The 22,688-nt window shown below is 44.9% G+C and overlaps 1 protein-coding gene across 1 annotated transcript; it reads right to left on the bottom strand.

Moving 5' to 3' along the window:
- Nucleotides 1-4,951: 4,951 nt before the first annotated feature.
- On the bottom strand, nucleotides 4,952-22,655 carry rab3da (RAB3D, member RAS oncogene family, a). The gene is made up of 5 exons (XM_063192176.1): nucleotides 22,111-22,655; nucleotides 10,664-10,894; nucleotides 8,635-8,753; nucleotides 7,891-8,015; nucleotides 4,952-6,365 (listed from the first exon to the last, which is right to left on the bottom strand). The coding sequence occupies exons 2-5, from the start codon at nucleotides 10,892-10,894 to the stop codon at nucleotides 6,178-6,180; spliced, it is 663 nt and encodes a 220-aa protein (XP_063048246.1). The 5' UTR covers nucleotides 22,111-22,655; the 3' UTR covers nucleotides 4,952-6,177.
- Between the last annotated feature and the right edge of the window lie 33 nt (nucleotides 22,656-22,688).

Raw genomic sequence — 22,688 nt, 5'->3', positions numbered from 1 at the left:
ACACACACACACACACACACACACACACACACACACACACACACACACACACACACACACACACGACTATTGATGTCATTTTATGCACAAAAAAGTTTTGGAAATCATCCTTTACTAATATATCGTAGTAATGTATGTACAGTGCTCAGCTCAACCTTTTTTTGATCAAACACCTCCTAGACCTTGTCATGAGCCCCCCAATGCCCCCTTGACTTCACCGTAAGCCTGCTTACGGCCTCATTGGTATAAGAAAAGCAAAATGTACTTTTCCTCCCCAAACACAATTCTGGCATTGACCATGTCCCTAGCAGTGTGTCTGTGTGTGTCCATAAGGTAGGTGTCGGTGAGGAGATACACAGGTATTTCTTTACAGGTATGGAGTTCAAATAGAACTCCAGGCCATAGATGACGTACAATTATGGCTGCCACGCACCCCTTGCTGTGTGTGTGTGTGTGTGTGTTTTAAGACTCTTTACGGCACTGACCATGTCAACTGACAGTGTGTGTGTGTGTGTGTGTGTGTGTGTGTGTGTGTGTGTGTGTGTGTGTGTGGTATGTGTGTGTACATATGTACAGTATGTGTGTATATGTGTGTTAAAATACTCTTTCCGACATTGACCATGCCCCCTGGCAGTGTGTATATGTGTATCTATATCTCTGTAACACAGGTGTCAGTGAGGGGATATACTGCATGTCCATTTACCGGCATGGTGCAATAATCATAACAGCACGCCATAGGTCATCACTACTCCTATTGTTAAGACGATTACGATGACGTACAGATATGGCTTCCGTGTGTGCGTACAGTGAGTCCAATATGTATTTGATCCCTTTCTGATTTTGCCGGTTAGCCCACTAATAAAGACATGATCAGTCTATAAATTTATGATAATATGTATTCAAACATGGAGAGACAGAATATCAAAAATAAATTCCAGAAAATAACTTAAAATAATATATTTTAATTTATTTGTATTTAATTTAGGCAAATAAGTATTTGATCCCTCTAGCTAAAGAAGATAAAGTGCTTTGTGGCAAAGCCCTAGTTGTCTAGCACTGAGGTCAGATGCTTCTTTTAGTTGATGACAATGTTTGTGCATATAGTAGAACATATTTTTGCCCATTTTTCTTTGCACATTATCTCTAAAACATTAATAGTTTGTGGCTGTAGCTTGGCAAATGGGAGGTTCAGTTCTCTCCATAGAATTACTATAGGGTTAATATTTGGAGAGTGTCTAGGCCACTTCACGACTTTAATATGCTTCTTATTGAGCCACTCCTTCGTTGCTTTGACTGTATGTTGTGTATTATTGTCATGTTGGGAGATCCAAAAATGACCCACCCTTCAGTGTAGTGGTGGAGGGAAGGACGTTTGCACTCAGGATTGCACATTACATGTCTCCCTCCATCCATTCGTTGACGATGTGAAGTTGTCCTGTGCCTTGGCCACACACACACCCTCAAACCGTAATGATACCACTTTCATGCATGATGGTGAGGAGGGTGTTCTTGGGATCATAGACAGTAGTACTCTTTCTCAAAACACATTGAATTGTGATAATGCCAAACATCTTGATTTTGGTTTCATCTGACTACAGCACCTCCTTATCATATCCTAAATCAGTCTGATGTCCGTTGGCAAACCTCAAGTGGGACTGCACAGGTTCCTTCTGAAGTAAAGGTACCATGTGTGCACTACAGGAATTTAAACCTCTGTGGCATTAAGTGCTACCAGTTGTTTTTTCAGTGATTTTGGTCAGTAGCTTTGATATAATTGCCTAGTTCATACCGTATAGCTCTAGGGTGATTTCTTTCTGTTCTCATGATTATCAAATCCCTACAAAAGGTCAAATCTTGTATAGAACCCCAGACAGGCTGATGGATAGTCATTTTGTATTCCTCACATTTTGGAAGAAATGCATCAACAGCTTGGTCATTAAAACCCAGTCTCTTTCTTGTGGCTTTGCAGCCCATTTAATCTTTGTTCAGGTCTAAAATCGTGTCCCAGATATCATTTGACCACTCTTTGGTCTTTCCCATGCTGGTGAGGTTGGAGTGTGACTGATTCACTCATACTATGGACTGATTCTGCTGATTCAATGTGTCTTTTATGCATGTTAGTATGTACAGGTGTCTTTAATTCAGATGACAAGTTGATCGGAAGTGCCCATCTGGTCTCTGGGCCCGGAACTGTAATCAGTTGGCAGGGGATCAAATACTTATTTTGCTCGATGAAATGGAAATAAATTAATATATATTCTCTTCAGTTAATTTCTGGATTTTATTTTTGATATTCTGTCTCTCCATATTAGAATACATATTATCATAACAGTTATTGACTGATCATGTCTTTGTTAGCAGGCAAACCAACAAAATCAGCAAGGGATCAAATACATATTGGACTCACTGTATGTGTGTGTGATAATGGGTCATAGACTTTGAGCTCTGGTGTGTTTCCGACACATAAGGGAATTTCCACACACACACACAAGTGGTCTTGCAACATTTCAGCAGTAAAATATTCTATTTTTAGGTTTTTATAACTCACATGACCCCACATACCCCTCTGCCCAAACATCAAACTCGGACACGCACACACACACACACACACACACCAACCTGACCCATCTCCCAACCGCCACACACACACAAACACACATGTTGAACTGATAACCACCACCCCTGTCCACACACGACGACATACACACACAAACACACGCACATGCATCACACTCACACACGCTGACCATGCTGTGGAACCCAAGATATCCCTCTGAAGGAGGCATGTTGTGCAGTTATGTACATACAATGGTAAACACAACACAGCAACACATAGACAAACACACAGAGACAGGCACAGGGTCATTTAAGCCAAGTCGATACCATTAGTTAGTTTATTAGTTAGCTCTTTTAAAATTCTCTTTGCCATTGGACAGACGACATCACATGACCTGAGGTCAAAGGTCACGCATCAAACAGCCAATAGGAAACCAGAATCCCATTTCTCAAATTGCTACCAGTTAGCGACTTACTAGATTGCCAATGGGAAATTTCATTGCAACCAAGTAACTTGCTAACTAGGTTAGCATAGCAACTATGTTGTCGAGAAACAGACCCCAGAAAGGAGAGGGACAAATAAAAACACCACCACAAATATATTATATTATATTTCTCCACCACCTCAGTCAATATGCATGACTCAACATGTGCAAAGAACTCAATCGCCAAACAGCATACAGAAGAAAGAGAAAACAAAACGGGACAAAGTCATCGCTTGAAGTACATTCCTGGTCTTCACAAACAAACGTGCTTACAATCTTCTACAAACAAACAAACAGAACAGGCAGGAATGACATGGGGATATGGAAGAGAAAATTGAATGGCATATTGGAATACAAAAAACAGTGGTGGTGGAAAAATGTATACTGATTGAAAATATGTGGTGAGAGAAATCAGAGAAAGACAAAAACAGACTAGGATTGCAGTCTTCTAAAATCAGGATTCCAGAGAAAAAAAAAGAAAAACAGTCACAACTGGTGGCTTACATTGTAACTTGAAAAAAACAAAAAATAATCACAAGTGCAGATGCTCCACTGAAATGGTGATTTGAACACAAAACACTGTCATGATGTACTATACTGAAATTGTGAATCGAAAGGAAAGACATCAAACTACTACCATGACTATTGTAGTGAACTGTATTTGTGATCAGTGATGGGGCAAAATGGATTCATTGCTTACAGCCCAGTGCCACATACTGTACTCCAAATGAATTGGTCTTACCTGTCCAAATTTATCCAGGCGATTGGCTGGTTGAATGATCACCTGATTGAATTGGACAGATATAAAGAAGGTCATTTGGAAAAGGTGGCCCTATATTGTCACTAATGAATGAATCCGTTTTTGCCCATCACGGTTTGAGATTCTGTGAAGGGCGCGCTGTGGATTATTACAAACCAAGTATACGCTGCTGCTGTGGTACTAATCTGCATTGAGAAGTAAGAGGCAGTCGTTAAACATTCTTTGGAGCTATATGAGGGGAGCCTGGCATACAAGAGACACACATGCTCATTTTTTCAACATGGTTAGACACTGCTGATACTATACTACCTCATCTCCACATTATACAGAGACAGACAGAAACACACACACACACACACGCACGCACGCACGCACGCACGCACGCACGCACGCACGCACGCACGCACGCACGCACGCACGCACGCACGCACGCACGCACGCACGCACGCACGCACGCACACACACACACACACACACACACACACACACACACACACACACACCATCTTAAAGTGTCCGTATCCAAAAACATGCAAAACGACCAGCAGCAACTGGACTGAGCAGTGGTGAGTCAAAGGAGAAGAGAAGAGAAGAGAAGAGAAGAGAAGAGAAGAGAAGAGAAGAGAAGAGAAGGATAGAGTTGTCAGAGGGTGAATAAACCACCTGTAGTTACTACGTTACAACACTGGAGGGTAGCAGAGCCAACTTAACCAGGCACTGTTTACAGACAAAAGGCGCATTACAACCAAGACTCCCAAAGCAGGCACTGATTACAGATAAAGACACATTAAGATCAAGAGAAGAGATTGTGTAGTCACTGTGTGGGTATTGATTTAAAAAAAACATTTCTGTGAGCAACAGGTCTGTGGCCATAAGAATGCGGGTTAGGCTGGTAGATGGTCTGCGTATGGGATGGACTAAAGAAGAGATGACAAGGATGAAGGGCATCAAAATACAATCTTTGTCATATGCATACACCAACCACACATACCTGTAACGTGCGCACACACACACACACGCGCGCACACACACACACACACACACACACACACACACACACACACACACACACACACACACACACACACACACACACACACACACACACACACACACACACACACACACACACACACACACGAATTTCCTCTGTCTACAGTAGATCAGATCATGCATATACCATCCAAACACACACTGACACTCATTCACTCACATTCTTTCTCTTTCTCTCATACACACGCACATGCACACGCACACACACACACACACACACACACACACACACACACACTGTAAGTGTTCTGGACACCAAGACATCTCTCTGTAGAAGGCATGCGGTGGATACATACAATAGTCATTTCACCATATCAAAAGAGGAACTGATTTACAGGTGCCATGTTGTAGTCGGGACAGCGTTCAGTGATGCACATGTCAGAGGCATTAGGAGGACACAGAAGGCAACAGGTTCAAAGGACTGTAATATGGTGTAGCCAGGGGGGTGTATTAGTGGCAGTGGGGCGTGGAATTAAGGAACTGCAGTAGCAGGTTCTGTGTTGCAGTCAGGACTGTGTTTAGTGACGCACATATGGGGGGGGACTGAGGCGGCAACAGGCCTAAAGAACAGCCACTGCACTGCGTTTGTAGGTAGGATTTATTTGTAGAGCAGGGAAAAAGGAACTGAAATAACAGGTGCCGTGTGTGTTTCCGTCAGGGGTGTGTTTAGTGGCGCACTTGTGTTATAGGCAAGAAGCTTTAAGGATGGCAGCAGCCACTCTTCTCTGTTGCAGTCAGGACCATGTTTAGTAGCACACCAATCAGAGAAAATGGGGAATGAGAAAATAACAATTGAAGTAGCAGGTGCTGTGTTGCAGTCAGGACTAGGTTTAGGGACGCACCTGTTTGTGGCTACAGAGGGACACCAGGCTTAAAGGGAAGCAGCAGCCACTGCATGGTGTTACAGTCAGGACTACATTTAGTGGCGCACCAATTACAAGCTATACAGGAACATAAAATAGGAAATGACCTGTACAGTTTTGTAGTCAGGGATGTGTTTAGTGGTGCAACTGTTGCAGGCGAGAAGCTTTGAGAGAAACATGAAATAGGAACTGAAATAACAGGTGCTGTGTTGTAGTCAGAGATGCATTTAGTGGTGCACCTATGAGAAGCAATACAGTTGACAATGAGAGCAATAGGCCTTAAGGATAGACTGGGGGGTGACATACTCCATGGACATAGCAGCACCAGGTATACGCATGAGGCGTGTGTGTGTGTGTGTGTGTGTGTGTGTGTGTATGGACGTACAGTATGTAGGTGTGTGTGTGTGTGTGTGTGTGTGTGTGTGTGTGTGTGTGTGTATGTCTGTCTCAGTATGCATGTTCAGCAGCCACAGCCTCCCTGCGGGGCAGCGGGCGGGTCTTGCAGATTTGGTCCCTTCTGATTGGCTGTTGGGCTGTCGGTCCCGTCCATGCTGTCTGTCATTCGCTCGCAGATCACGTCCACCAGACGCTCAAACGACTGGCGAACGTTGATGTTGTCCTTGGCACTCGCCTCAAAGAACTGGAACCCTGTACACACATATGATGTAGAGAGAGAGAGGGAGAGGGAGAGAGAGAGAGAGAGAGAGAGAGAGAGAGAGAGAGAGAGAGAGAGAGAGAGAGAGAGTTTCCACGATATTCCAGGAATTCCATGACAAGTGGTGTGTATGTGTGCATGTGTGCACGAATGTGTATGTGTGCTTCAGGCTTGTACAAAATTCCGAATTTCAATGAATTTGAATTCAAAGTAATGCCATAATATGAACACTAGGTGGTGGTGTTCTATGTACTTTCAATGGGTGGTGTAGCTTAAATTCAAAGAAATTCCAGAGCCGTATATAGAGAGAGTCTGGCCAAGTATGGGTTCGAACGTTCAAGCTATTCCGCTATTTTGATTGGATCTGGGCTGGTCACATGTTTTATGGACGTCATGTTCGTCATGTTCCCCACGCTCCCATTAATGAGCATTATCAGATATAAAAAAATAACGCTTCACTATAATATACATTATTATTATGACAAACTGTTGTGCATATGGCTGTAGTGCAGGGCCGGGTCAGGAGAAACAAACCGCATCGTTTAACTCGTGACATAAACAGAGGATTTGGGACATGCATGGATATAAACTCCCTTTTATGGAATATAAAGGTCAGAATTAATAACCGGAAAGCAGCAGATTTCTCCGTGTTGTGTGTGAGGTAAATGGGGTTTTTTTTTCCCTTCGACTTTTGTTAACAATTACTTTTGAAGTTAGGTTTCTGTCATAACTTGAAATTATTGTCAAATCTTAATTGCCACCTGTAACTATGCTATAGGCCTACTGTGAAAACACAAATTTGCCCAAGTTATTATTTCTGTTGCGCTAATAAGGTCCTTCCCCCTGCGATTTAAACTCACGTCCAGTCTCATACTATGAATAGGCTAGCGTATTATCCGACACAACCTACAAGCCAGACTCATCCTACAGTTCTACTGTCTGCAATCGCGATTATGCACTGCTGAGCATATCGTTATTTTTAAACTACTAAATCTCGACACAACGTGAAACTTTGGCGCAAGTATCACCAGGGTCCCTGTACATGAACTTGAACTTGTGAATATTATTTCTGCACATTACTTAAATATCGACTTTGACGTTGGCTGTACCTAGGCAACAACAACTCGGAAGTAAGGCTTGAATGCACTGCTGAGCACATCAAAACTATGCAGACAAAACCCTCTTTTAAGCAAACCCCTTCTATACGAACAAACTTGTTATCCAGCGATTTTGACGGTATGCTGCCCATAGGGTTACACTGTAGAATCCTCGCCGTGGGGAGCGAAAATGGCGTCCATGATTCGAGTTGGCCAGACTCTCTCTATATACGGCTCTGAGAAATTCAAGGTAATGACACCACCTAGTGTTCGTATTATGGCATTACTTTGAATTCAAATTCATTCAATTCGGAATTTCGTACAAGCCTGGCGTGCGTGTGAGTAACTCATTAGTCCTGTTTGGTGATGTCATACATGAGGATGGTGTGTGTGTGTGTGTGTGTGTGTGTGTGTGTGGTACCTAGTTCGCTGGCCAGTCTGTGTCCGTCCTCAGTGGGCACCAGTCTGTCGTCCTCCAGGTCACACTTGTTGCCCACCAGCACCACCTGGGCATTATCCCACGAGTACGTCTTGATCTGCGTTGCCCTGAACACACACACACACACACACACACACACACACACACACACACACACACACACACACACACACACACACACACACACACACACACACACACACACACACACACACAATCATGCACGCACGCATGCACACGCGCACGCACACACACAAACACACCTATGTAAACTCTTGCTTCTCTGTACATCATGTATGTGTGTGTATATTTTATGCAATCGTATTAGTGGGAATATAGTACAGTAATATAGTACCTACCAAAGTATGTGGGCTTTAAGCGTGCATGTTTGTTTGGATACATGTTTTTGTGTATGTGTGTGTGTGTATGCGCGGCATGGAAGTGTTCCCCATGAAGATTTGAAGATTGTGTGCGTGTCTGTGTGTGTATGCACAAATGTGTGTGTGTGTGTGTGTGTGTGTGTGTGTGTGTGTGTGTGTGCAAAAATGTGTACGTGTGCATGTGTGCACAAATGTGTATGTGTGCATGTGTGTAACTCATTAGTCCTGTTTGCAGAGGTCATACATGAGGATGGAGAGTGTGTGTGTGTGTCTGTGTGCAACAGTGTGTGTGTGTGTGTGTGTGTGTGTGTGTGTGTGTGTGTGTGTGTGTGTGTGTGTGACTCACCAGTCCTGCACCGCATAGAATGACTCCTGGTTTGTGATGTCATACATGAGGATGAAACCCATGGCCCCCCTGTAGTACGCTGTAGTGATGGTCCTGTAGCGCTCCTGACCCGCCGTGTCCTGTTTAGACGCACGCACGCACGCACGCACGCACGCACGCACGCACGCACGCACGCACGCACGCACGCACGCACGCACGCACACACACACACACACACACACACACACACGTTAGTACCAGAGATTATGACCAGGTTCCGGTCTGCCTAAAGGGGCGTGTCATAATACTCCTAGTATTGAATAGAACAGTCCTTAGGTCTGCCTAGGTCTGCCTAAAGGGGGATCCTCCCCCCCTCCCCCTTGCAATAATAGAACCCGGAAACAATGGGCCAATGGAACCTCTCTCTCTCTACTCTCTCTGTTAGTACGCTGTAGTGATGGTCCTGTAGCGCGCGCCTGACCAGCCGTGTCCTGTTTAGACACGCACACAGACACACACACACACAGACACACACACACACACACACACACACACACACACACGTTAGCACACTATGGTGATGGTCCTGTTGCACTCCTGGCCAGCTGTGTGTCCATCACCTCTCGATAGTACGCTGATGAAAATAAAGCTCCTGACCAGCAGTATCCTAGACACACTCCTTAGCATACACGGACACACGCACGCACACACACACACACACACACACACACACACACACACACACACGACTATACTGCTATCCTGACGGCTCTCTGCTAGTGAGGTGGGAGAGGTCAAGGCCTGCCTTTGTGTTTACATAGGACAGTTGTCCTGGCAACACACACCTGACCAATTAGCAAACAGTATGGCAGTTAGAGAGAGAGAGAGAGAGAGAGAGAGAGAGAGAGAGAGAGACAGAGAGAGAGACAGAGAGAGAGAGAGAGAGAGAGAGAGAGAGAGAGAGAGAGAGAGAGAGAGAGAGAGAGAGAGACTGTTTTTTTTGTTTATGTTGCTGTTTTATTACACACCAAGCATTGGACGATGTTAAGGGCTGCAGCTGGGAGTGGCTTGTTAATGTTTGGTGTGGTCTACTGGGTGAAGACACACACACACACACACACACACACACACACACACACACACACACACACCAGGATTTGGTGTGGTCTACTTGCTGATAAACACTATTTACATAGTCCCCAACTAAGCCAGGCATAGCTGAGAGAGAGAGAGAGAGAGAGAGAGAGAGAGAGAGAGAGAGAGAGAGAGAGAGAGAGAGAGAGAGAGAGAGAGAGAGAGAGAGGCCCTAGTGTGTATGTAAGGAGCAGTTTTTCACAGAAACATACTCCAACAAGTGAAACATTAACAAGCCGTGTGTGTGTGTGTGTGTGTGTGTGTGTGTGTGTGTGTGAACCAGCAGAACATTTATCTACTGTGTGTTTCCAGTGTGACTGTGCGCACACATGCTTGAGTGTGTCAATCAACAGAGCATTTAATTCTCTGTGTGTGTGTGTGCGTGTGCTTGTGTGTGTGTGTGTGTGTGTGTGTGTGTGTGTGCGTGTGCGTGTGCTTGTGTGTGTGTGATCTGATAACCCTTTAAATCCTGTATATATTGGGTGGGACATTTCCTTCAGAGCTTTAACACATGTGTGTGTGTGTGTGTGTGTGTGTGTGTGTGTGTGTGTGTGTGTGTGTGTCCATTCTTTGATTCTGGGAGCATACAGTAATGTGTGTGTGTGTGTGTGTGTGTGTACCCATATCGGCAGACCTCTTCTCGTTCCAGTAGATGGTGCGCGCATGTGTGTGTGTGTGTGTACCCATATCTGCAGCTCGACTGTCTTTTCGTTCCTATAGATGGTGTGTGTGTGTGTACAATCATGCGTGTGTGTGTGTGTGTGTGTGTGTGTGTGTGTGTGTGTAGGTGTGTGTGTGTGTGTGTGTGTGTGTATGTGTGTGATGTGTGTGTATGTGTAGGTGTGTGTGTGTGTGCGTGCGTGTGTGTGTGTGTGTGTGCGTGCGTGTGTGTGTGTGTGTGCGTGCTCGCATGTACCCATATCTGTAGTTTGACTCTCTTCTCGTTCCTGTAGATGGTTTTGACCTTAAAGTCGATGCCGACTGTACTGACAAAGGCGGAGGTGAAGGAGTCGTCCGCGTAGCGGAACAGGAAACTGGTCTTCCCCACACTGCTGTTGCCGATCAGCAACAACTTAAACATGTAGTCAAAGTTCTGATCTGCCAGATCTCTCTGGACCGCGGCCTGTTGATCGCTAACCTGAGCCATCTGGAGAGAGAAAGAGAGAGACAGAAAGAAACACTTTAGTCAAACAGACACACACAGACACTGTACTGTATATCCACACTGCTGTTGCAAAACAGTGACAACTTAAACATGTAGTCAAATTTTTGCTCCGCCAGATCTCTCTGGAGCACGACCTGTTGATCGCTCACCTGAGCCATATAGAGAGAGACAGGGAGAAAGAGAGAGAGTCGCAAACTGCTGTTTCAGATTCAAACATGTAGTCACTGTTCGGAGGTGTGTTTCTCGAAAGCGTAGTTGTTAGCCCGTTAGCAACAAAGTAGCTAATGCAGTTAGCAACTATGGTTTCGAGAATTTTATGAGGGACTATTCTTCATTCACCATCCAGTTTGCAAACTAGAAAATTACATTCCAATTGAGCATTTGTGAGATATTTGAATACTGCTGTTGTCGGTGACGTCATCACGACGCATTACTTCCTGGGACGAGGCCACAAGCACAAGTCCACATATTGGAATGCACACACTTTGGTCAAACAACCACACTTACTGCACTACAAAAGGCAAAGAGCAGTAACTACGCCAACATTGAAACTGAGCAAAGGCCCTTCAAAAAATTGGTATTAGGTTGGATATTGTACTTACTGCTAATTTGACATAGCAATTTCTCTAAAATTGGACACATTTGGAGTCTTTGTCACAAGATAAAGGAGCGAGGTGTTAAGAAGACCGTTTTTAATCTACGCTAAATCTGCCAAATATGTAGTTACTGCACTTCGTCTTTGTAGGGCAGTATATACACCGATATTGGTGGGAGTGAAGACAGGGAGGCGAAGAGGAGAAGCCAAGTCAGCAATTCTAGACTGATGATGATGCACTGCTGATGAGACGTCTACACAGTAATAACTAATTTGGCATATAAATATAAAGCACTAAATATTCCTCATGCCAATAAAGCACTTTTGAATTAGAACTTGAAGCAGAAAAGGGGGAGTTGAAAGAGAGAGTGCCATACACAGAAAGAGTAAGAAAGACAACTGAGAAGGAGTGTCACAGTGATAAATGAATGAGAGAGAGGGGGGGGAGAGAGGAGGGTGGGGGGCACAGGCAGCAGGCAGCTCCCCTAGTGGTGGGAAACAGACAGTGCAACTGCACCAGGAAGGACCTTGATATCACAAACGATCTCATCTGTGCTGGAGCCGACACTGGAGGCACCTGTCAGGTAGCATACCTGCATCATGACACACCTGTGCATTAACATAAATCTATGACAACCTCCTCTACATGCACGCTCCTCTACATTACGTATATACAGCGTTTACATCTCTAATCATATAACTCACATGTAGCCCACTGCATTATTTAACACTAGGCTTTCCCCTCCCCTCTCATCTTATCTCCTCTCCTTTCGTCTCCACTCATCTCCTCTCCCCTCCTCCTTTCTCCTCTCAGGAATACAGGGGTGGTTGACGTCTAAGGCCGTAACACACTTAAAGGAGGAAACATATTCCAATTCCTGAAAAAATGGGTGGAAAAATTGCAACAAAAAAATGGGGATGTCATGGTCAGTGGTATTTCGCCTAATTTTTGCCATTTTTGGGAAAATGTATCCTGCGGTGTGACATCATTGGTGTGACATTTCTGTAAGATACAATAAAATGATTAATATTCTGCCCAAACTTTCTGCTACTGTTCCTTTAACTAACACTGTAGCGGACCGCCCCTCTGACTTGGCCAGTCAGGGGACTGCGCTACCTTTTCTTCACTACACTTCCCAGCGAACACCACGGAGATCCGAGTCCTGCGGGGAGTGGCCAAATAGCCCAAGTTCAAGCTCAATGGCGGGTGAGACTGTTCTGCAATTACAGCGCGTGCAGAGAAGCAGAGCGAGAGAGAAGAAGAGGAAAAGTGTGCGCCATGAAGAGAGGTTTTGCACAGCCGTCGCATGTTTCCAGTTCCATTCCTTGTGCCGAAAGAACGGAGTAAAAGTCAAATTGTGAAGAGGATTCTCGTGTGCTGTTCGGCAAGGTGAAACCCACGCGGACCTGGGGGACTCCGACAACGCTGGAGTCGTTGTTCTCGTTACGTGCACCATCGTCGGCGTGCAGACCTGGAGGCATCCTCAGATCACATGCGCTGTCAGGATGAATATTGGATCAGGCCGAACAGAACACTTGAACACAACGGACGGTAAACTTTCATCTTCGTGCACCTGGCTCTTCCTCCACTCTCAAACTCGTTGCTGCTCTTACAGCTCTCATCTCAGCCACCTCTCCACACACACACACTCGCCCAACACGCACATAATTATGGACCTTTAATTAGACCATCATTTGAAACCTTGAATGCCTTGTTTTGAATTATGAACTCGTGATCACTAAAAGAAAAGAAAATATAACTCTTGTGTTGAACTGATTTATTTGTGTTTGGTAACTATTTTGTGTTTAAATGCTGACGTGGCATCTCTTACTTAAAACTTTGGTAGTTTGTTAAACTACCTGGCGCCTGAACCAGACTTTTGAAGTACATCTGCATGTTCACCCTCAGTAGGCTAGGGTGCGTCACGTTACAACACCCCACACACACACACTACCCACCCGTACCCTCACCCCCACCCAAACACGCATATGCATCGTACAGGCAGACTGTGATTTCACTGCATGGTTTCACTGTATTACTTGTAATAATTGTGTGAATGTGACAAATAAATCTCCTGATATCCTTATAGCCTTGCATGATGCATGAAAAATAAGTAATGTAATGTAACACCATGCCTAAGCATTTCACACCACAGGACATGAAGTCACACCACAGGAAATTCACTGCATTGTGGCCATTTTAATCCATTTGTATTCCTAACTGACCTCCGAGCTCATGCTAACTAGATAATGACATTGTGTTAAACCTTAATATGCGTTTTCACTCATAAACAAACTTGTTTTCCTTCCATAAGAGCAGTCACACCTAAGCATTGTGTGACAGAAACATTGCAATAGACATATTAAGAGGTTAATAGTCACCTTAAACTTCCACACCACTCTCCAATAACTGAGGTATAACTGGTTAGGAGCCTAGTTGGCCTTGCAGCTGCCCGTCCACAAACCTGACTTACATGTCACCCCGCAGGACACAATTTGTGTTACGAAATTTAACTTGTAGTTGATATTACTGTATTGAGTTTTTTTAACATTCATATTTTTAATATAAGGTTAGTATTTATGCAATCATGCCAAATGATTTATAAGTGATTCAAAATGTTGTTGGTTTGTTTTATAGCTGTATAAATATTCCAGGTTGTATTAATGTTACAGTCACACCACAGGACATTTTACATATAAACCTTTCCATAAATCTGAACAAAAATGTTTCTTCTCATCTAAGACTAATATGAAACATGATGTACCACATCTTCTTTCATTTATCCTACATTTGTTTTCAAGAGAATTTTTTTTAATTTTGTAGGTTTTTAGCTAATGTTACGTAAAAACAGGGCGTCATGTCAACCACCCACAGACAGAGAGAGATGGGCAATGATAGTGACAGAGAGAAATACAAGAGGGAGAGAAAGTGCAGAGAACAAAGTGATGAAGATGATGATGAAATGCAAGTTCATCCATCTATCCAGCCGGGGTCAGCCCAATGTTCCCACGGCCCATTGGTCCCACAGCCCATTGGTCCCACATTGCTAAGACTTTTGCGTTTTTTCAAAATTAGGCCCAATGGTCCCAAAGCCCATTGGTCCCACAGCCCATTGGTCCCACATCACTAAGATTTTTTAATTTAATTTTAGGTCCGTTGGTCCCACAGTCCATTGGTCCCACAGTCCATTGGTCCCACATCACAAACAGTTCAATGGGCTGTGGGACCAAGGGACCCACTAGTTTGACGCCCTCTCTGTACTTCACATGGTAATCAAACATTTCAAACAAGCGATTTAAGGTTAGTGTTAGGTTTAGGGTTAAGGTTAGGTTTAGGGTTAGGTTTAGGGTTAAGGTTAGGTTTAGGGTCGTATGACGTAAGCGGTAAGTACCGAAAGGGGCGTCGAACTAGTGAGTCCCGTGGGACCAATGGGCCTAAAAATTCAAATAAAAAAGCAATGTGGGACCAATGGGCTGTGGGAACAATGGACTGTGGGACCAATGGGCCTAAATAATGAAAAAAAGTCTTAGTGACGTGGGACCAATGGACTGTGGGACCAATGGACTGTGGGACCAATGGGCTGTGGGACCAGTGGGCCGTGGGACCAATGGGCTGTGGGACCAATGGGGCGTGGGAACATAGGTACGCTCCCATCCAGCCATCCATCCAAAAGTCCACCAATCGTCTAGTTAGTAGAGCAAGATACCAGAGATAGTCTGTATGGAGATGAAACACTTCAGAAAGCGCCCATAGGAATGAACTGGGACAATTCGCTAAGCTAATATGCCGCATGCTTGCACATATCCCACCTGTTCAGCAACAAGAGCCAATTGCTTGCTGATTTGATGGTCATTTATCCAATCATCTCGCTGCCTCGACGCATGAGCTTTTAACAGAGATATTATAGACAGAGATACGTCATTTTGTTCCTTATCCGGTATTCACTTTATGTCGGGTGAACGCCCCTTTAGGAGACCTTCGGAGTCTTGAGGTTGAGAATAAATTAAGTCCCCTTAGCGCTGTACATGGCGGAAGCGCATGTCTTGTGCAAACACTTCAAAAAGAGAAGAAGGAGGAGGGGACAACGGCCCCTTAGGAGACCCAACTTGAGCACACGCTTTTGCATTGAGTGAGCGTGTTTTGATTCCTCTTGATTCAAATTTCAAACTCTTTGGACTTATTCTAAGTGACTTTGAAGATACCCTAAACCTCGCCAAAGAAAAGTTTGGTCTCCTAAGGGTGCGCTGTCCCCTCCTTCTTCCTCTTTTTCTGTAGTGTTTGGTGCTGGCTTGCATAAGATGTGCGCTAGCGCTACCGCCACCTACAGTACTAAAGGAACTTGAGTTATTCTCAACCTTAAAGGGGGATTCATACTTGGCGTGACTGGCGCTAGCCTCCTTCATACTTCACTCGCGACCTCACTCGCGCCGTCACGTGACCCAAAATGACGTCACACGCCGTGGCGCGAGCTGCCGTGGCGCGACGTCGTGCACCCCACATTTTTTGTAACTTGTCGTGCGCCACCAGCGACCATGCAGGTAGGCAGACAAAGCAGGAGTTGCGAAGAGAGGCTACAACTACTGTAGGCTACTACAGAATGGATCCTGCATCATTTTGAGGATAATACAATGTCCTAGAGAGTTATTTTATCTTCTCTCTTAAATGTTGTTCAGTGAAACAATTGTTTACTTTGTTCAGAAGCACGTTGTGTTCGGCGATCTATTTATAAATTCTGCCGCCAGAACAATGCTCTCACATGGTCTTGGAATGATCTGGCAATGTAGGCTACAACAAAAAATATAAGTTTCAATGTGGTAAGTCACAAGTCAGACGTTCAGTAGCCCTACAGCAGCCGTGTTTGGCTTTCTATTTTATACATCCGTAGAACTCACGCTGCGAGTTGCGAAAGATACTGCCGTTTCTCTCATGAACAGCAGAGGGCACTTCCGACAATGCGAGCGAGGGCGCTTTTGAAGTATGAATAGTCTGGCGCAAGTGATGACGTCATTAATGGTTCTCGCGCCACACGCGCCAAAGTGCGCACGTGAAGTATGCAGAGCCCTTAAAGGGACAGTTTGGTCAATTTCAACATGCAGTTGTATTGCTCACGCTACCCTTGACTTGTCAGTACCTGGTGATGCCACACTTTTCGGCTCAGCCCTTTCCGAGATATGAGCAATTCTAATGGGGGCAGCGTTTGTTTACATTTTTTAAAAATGAAACATAGGCCAACTCCAAATATTTTCCCAAAAGGTACTGCTGTTTGCTAGTTGTCTGCTGATGTTTTATAACCTTTTGGATGTTTTTGGGAATAAATAAAAAAAAAAATTTGAAATGTAAACAAAGAGCTGCCCCCATTACAATGACCAGGATCTCGGAAACGGCTGAAGAAGAAGAAAAAAAAATCTCAGGCACTGACAAGTCCAGGGTAGTGTGAGCATTACAACTGCATTTTGAAATTGACCAAACTGTCCCTTTAAGTCTCCAAAGGCCTCCTAACGCTGGGCACTGCAAAATGAGCGAAGTGAAGGGAGGCAAAACAGCCGTCATCAGGTCACCACGGTGAATCAAATGGAATGAAGCATTTATGTTGTTTATTGTTGTCATGTTGCTTTATGTTGTTAATTTCCTCATTTGCATAATATTAAACTTGGTCAAACAATTTCACTTTGCTTCGCTCCTGTTCGCTTGCCTTCGCCTCCCTCATTGGAATGAATGGCGAAGTACGCACAAATTTTGTGTGTATGTTTCCCTGGCGTAAGGGGGTGTTCACCTGGCGTCACACGGATCCAGGAAAAGTGCGTGCTTGATGTATCCAACTCTAGTAGGAGGATCTGTGCATGTATCCATTCAATCAACCATCCACTTATTCTGTCCATCAGTTCCATCCATCCATCCATCTGTCCACCCATCCATCTTCCCTCTCCTTCCTCCTTTCAATCTCTTTCCTCTCCTCCCCATCACCCATCCATCTCCCTATTTTCCCCATCACTCCCCATCTTCCACGTCACCCTCCCAGCTCTCTTCGCTCTCCTCTCCTCTCCTTTCATCCAGATCACACTCCTTTCCACCTCTTCTCCCTTTGCACTCTCCCATTTAATTTTCCCCCTCTTCCCCTACTTGTCTGACCACTCATCCTGTTCACTCGTAAACACCCCTACATATCACTTCTTCTACCCATCTTCTGTATCCCTAACAGTAAGTCCATCCATCCATCCATCCATCGCTCCCCTAATCCTCTTTCACTCCATCCCTATATCTGTCAATCTCTCTCCTCCCTTATCCCCTGCTCCATCTCCGTCTCTCTTCTCATCCTCTCTCCTCTTTACTCCATCACTCCTTGCTCCTCCCCTGCTCCTGTTCTCTGCTCTCATCCTGATGTCTCGTTCCTCTCCTCTCCTCTCCATCACTCGTCTCCTCTCTCACATCCCCCACTCTTCTCCTCCTCTCCTCTTCTCCTAATCAGTAAATGGGTGGTTGACGTTTAAGGGCGTAACGCCAAAAATAAAAATGTTTTTCCAATTCCTGAAAAAATTGATTGAAAAAAATTGGGAACAAATAGAAAAAAAAAGCACTTAGTGGTCCGTGGAATTTCGCCTAGTTTTTGCCATTTTTGAGAATATGTGTCCTGCATCAACACATTGCAAAGGCATGTCACACCGCAGGAAAATGAAGTTGCACTACAGGAAATTCACTGCATTATGGCCATTTTAATCCTTTTGTATACATGACTGACATCTTAGCTCATGCTAACTTGATGATATTGTGTTTAAACTTTTTTTTCCTTCTATAAGAGCAGTCACACCACAGGACACCATAAAATACACCTAAGCATTGCATGACAGAAACATTGCAATATGAAGACATATTAAGAGGTTAATAGTCACCTTAAACTTCCTTAGCACTCTCCAATAACTGAGGTACTGACTGGTTAGGAGCCAGTCTTTAAGACCCTTGTAGTTGGCCTTGCAGCTGCCGGTTCACAAACATCGACATACATGTCACCCCACAGGACGCAATTTGTGTTACGAAATTGAACTTGTAGTCAAAGGTGTAAGTTTGTGTTGGAAAGTGGTGGGGACATTACAATAGCAAATTGTCCGGGTCTGCTGTTCTTGCATTATATTGAAATGAAAAGTGGTGGGAACAATCTGGGTTTATCTCAAAAGTGGAATGGACGTGTCCCCACCATCCCCACCTAAAATTACGCCCATGCTTGTAGTTAACATTACTGTCTTGGGTTTTTTTCACATCCACATATCTTAATATAAAGTTAATATTTATGCAATCATGTCAAATGCATCATACATTATTCAAAATGTTGTTGGTTAATTTATATATATATATATATATATATATATATATATATATATATATATATAATATTCCAGGTTTCATTAATTTTACAGTCACACCACAGGATATTTGACATATTCCTTTTCATATATCTTAACAAAAATGTTTCTTCTCATCTAAGTCTAATATGAAACATAATGTATCACATCTTCTTTCATTGACATTTGTTTTTTAAGGAAAAATAACAGTTTTGTAGGTTTTTAACCAATGTTACGAAAAAAACAGGCCGTCACGTCTCCCACCCAAATACATATCTCCTTTTCTCCTTGCTCATATTTATCTCCCCGCGTCCCCCTCTCCTCTCCTCACCACCTCTCCTCTCCCCCCTCTCATCTCCTCATCCCCCTCTCCTGTCCTCCCCCCCTCTCCTCAACTCTATACCCTTCTCTTCATCCTCTCCTCATCCCCTTCTCCTCTCTTCATCCTCTCCTAACCCCGCTCTCCTCCCATCACCCCCCTCTCCTCATTTCCATCCCCTTCTCTTCTCCTCTCCTCTCCTCTCAACTGCTCACCCCCTCTCCTCATCCCCCTCTCCTCCCCTTCTCCTCCTCAGTAAATCTCTCCTGCTGAGTGCGGCTCTTTCTCTTCCTGATGAAGAGCCAACACCACCATGACCAACTCAGCACAAAGCAGAGCACACACACACACACACACACACACACACACACACACACACACACACACATATATACACACAAACACACACACACATACGCATGCACGCACACAGGCAGGCATGCGCGCAGTCATGCATGCACATGTGCACACACACCACACACGCATGCAAAAGCGAACGCATAGACACGCACGCAGGTGCATGAACATAAGCACACGCATGCATGCAAAAACGCAAGCAAACACAGGCACCCGCACCCGCACACACACACACACACACACACACACACACACAGACACACACACACACACACAGACACACACACACGTGCGTCTGTCTCTCCTCAGTGAGGTCCAGACACAGTCACACAAAGACAATTACTCAAACACACACACACACACACACACACACACACACACACACACACACACCTCGGTACTTAGAACTGTCACTTTCTGTCACTGCCACCTCTCTCCCTTTTCTGGCCCTGACACAAAACCTCAGAGAGAGAGAGAGAGAGAGAGAGAGAGACAGATAGATAGACACACAGAGAGAGAGAGAGAGAGAGAGAGACAGAGACAGAGACAGATAGATAGACACAGAGAGAGAGAGAGAGAGAGAGAGAGAGAGAGAGAGAGAGAGAGAGAGAGAGAGAGAGAGAGAGAAAAAGAGAGAGAGAGAGAGAGAGAGAGAGAGAAAGAGAGACGAGTATTAAATGCAGTGGCAGGCTGGGCCTGAGCCAGAGCTGTTAGGAGAGTGAAGAGCTGTGTGTGTGTGTGTGTGTGTGTGTGTGTGTGTGTGTGTGTGTGTGTGTGTGTGTGTGTGTGTGTGTAGTTGACTCACTCCCGCAGCAGCTCTAATGATCCCTACGTTATTACTGCAGCACTCACACACACACTCTCTCTCCCACACACACACACACACAACATAACTGCACACACTTGAACATCTCTCCAAACACATGCATGTGTGTGCACACACGCACACACACATGCGTTCCCACACACAACACATACTGCACAGAAATCTTAGACATTTCAACAGCCAGATCAACCCTTTGGTTCTAATATCCTAACTCCCGTCCTCCCATGCCTGTACCCTTGCGATGACGTCACTGACGACAAAAGTGTATTTCAATATATCGCAAAAGTGCAATTCTAATGTCATTTTCTCATTTGCAATCCGTATGAGGAATGAAGAATGGTACCCCAAAAGTTGTAGTGGCTAGGCTGACAGCGTGGAAAGTTGATCGTTTTCCCCATGGAGGCGGGGCATCAGTACAATGTGAGGTCACAAGAACAGGTCTAGACCCATCTAAGACATCTAGTCCGCATATAGCAAAGAACCCTTTTTAAGGGCTTTTATGCCTTTATTGACAGGACAGTCGGAGATGGTGACAGGAAGCGAGTGGGAGAGAGAGATGTTATCCATAGATAAGATGCACAAATCTCATCCATATCACCTGTAGGCTACGGGACATGGGCAATAGGAGGAGGGACAGACCTAATGGCTAGGGACTGGGAGGTGGTCTTCAGATCAGAGGGTTGCAGGTTTGAATCCCACCCTTACTTCTCCCTACACCTCCATCCATGGTTGAAGTACCCTTGAGCAAGCCACCTAACCCCACATTGCTCCAGGGACCATAACCCTGTAAATGTGATGTACATGACGTTATAAAAAGTACTGTAGTGTAATGTAATAACTACCGGTAGTAACAATGATCATTCAGTCTTGGGGCTTCCACAAGCATGTGCACTTAATTCCAGCCAACCATTGCTTAAATCATCCTGAACCAATCATAGGCCTCACCTGAGAACACATGAGTACAAGTTGGCCATAGCCTACAATAAAATCCATTCATAAAGCCATGTCTGGTTTCATTCATTTGCGAAAGTGCGCATGGATATGAAAACAATAAGTAGACAACGTGTCACCATGATACACAGTAAACAATGCAGTGTCAATTCAACACTTAGAAAGTCCATTTCACATCTTCGAAAGTGAATTTGGTCCTAGAGTAGCCTACTCTCTAATTGTTAAATTAACACGCGATTTTACTTTGCGCGTCGCGAAATCACGCTTGTGGCGCACGCATTTATATTTGGGAAAGGAACCAGAAGCGCAGTGCTTGCCAGCATAAATTATGCGGGTTGCTGGAGGAAACCCATTCAAATAGGATCCAGCAGCCACACCTCTGGGAAACACACACACACACACACAATGTGATGCGTCAAGTGGCCATGAGCGGGCTCCGTTGAATAGCCTGTCCTCTCGATTCGACTTAATTAGTATTTTGGTAATTACCGCTTTCCATATGGCAGCGCACTAGCTCCATTTGTTACTGACGGACTCCCTCCTCGCCCGCTTGATGCAAACAGCTGTCCCTCCTCTCTGTTGCCAGGCTAGAACTACAATGCTTTCAACAGGCTGCCGTGCAGTTGCCTGGAACAATAGAGTCGTGATGTCAGTTCACTGAAGTGCGACCACACTCACTCACCACCCACGCACAATTGAAGTTGGAGAGCCTGGTTAGCTTTTTAAAAAAAAACCGGCTACTCGCTCGTCACCATCTGCTGCTGGGGAAAAAGTGCTTCCATTATGATGGAAAGGGAAATATACGTAAAACATACCTCTGTTGCCTAGAGTGCGTGTATCTCCCTCTGTGAAATCGGTGGGAATTGACGCACTTATTTTATCCGTTTCAAATAGGCTATCTTCGACTTGTTCGCACGTTGGGCTACTGCATGTGCGGTGGCGGTGGTTTCCCCCGGCAAGAACAAATGAAGCTTCCCTCTCCTCGCCACGCACCTTGCCTTCCTGGCTCACGACGGCAGCGGCGCTCCCAAGCAAGCAAGCTGACAGGGCAATGTTGGTACTTCCCCTGGCTCTAGCCTCTCCAAACCATCCCCCTCTCTTCTTCTCTCCTCGTATCGCACTTTGCCTTTCTTGCTCACGACGCTGACAGGGCAGTGAGGGTGCACGCTTTCTCTCTCTCTCTCTCTCCAAAATCCTCTCCCACCACTTCACCGGAGCAGTGAATCCGGTGGCACAGAAACCAAGAAGGCGGAAGTTTGCCAAAAGCACATCAGTCTTCTTGAGGGCGAGGTGAACCAACGACACTGCTCTGCCTGCCCCCGCGCGTTAGTGGTTGTGTCTAGTTTCTGAAGGAGATCTGAGCTGGCAACTGAGGGAAGAGGCCACCGTCTAT

The sequence above is a fragment of the Engraulis encrasicolus genome, chromosome 1, assembly GCF_034702125.1.
Source record: "Engraulis encrasicolus isolate BLACKSEA-1 chromosome 1, IST_EnEncr_1.0, whole genome shotgun sequence".
Taxonomy (NCBI): Eukaryota; Metazoa; Chordata; class Actinopteri; order Clupeiformes; family Engraulidae; genus Engraulis; species Engraulis encrasicolus.
This window is presented reverse-complemented; position numbering and strand designations above follow the sequence as displayed.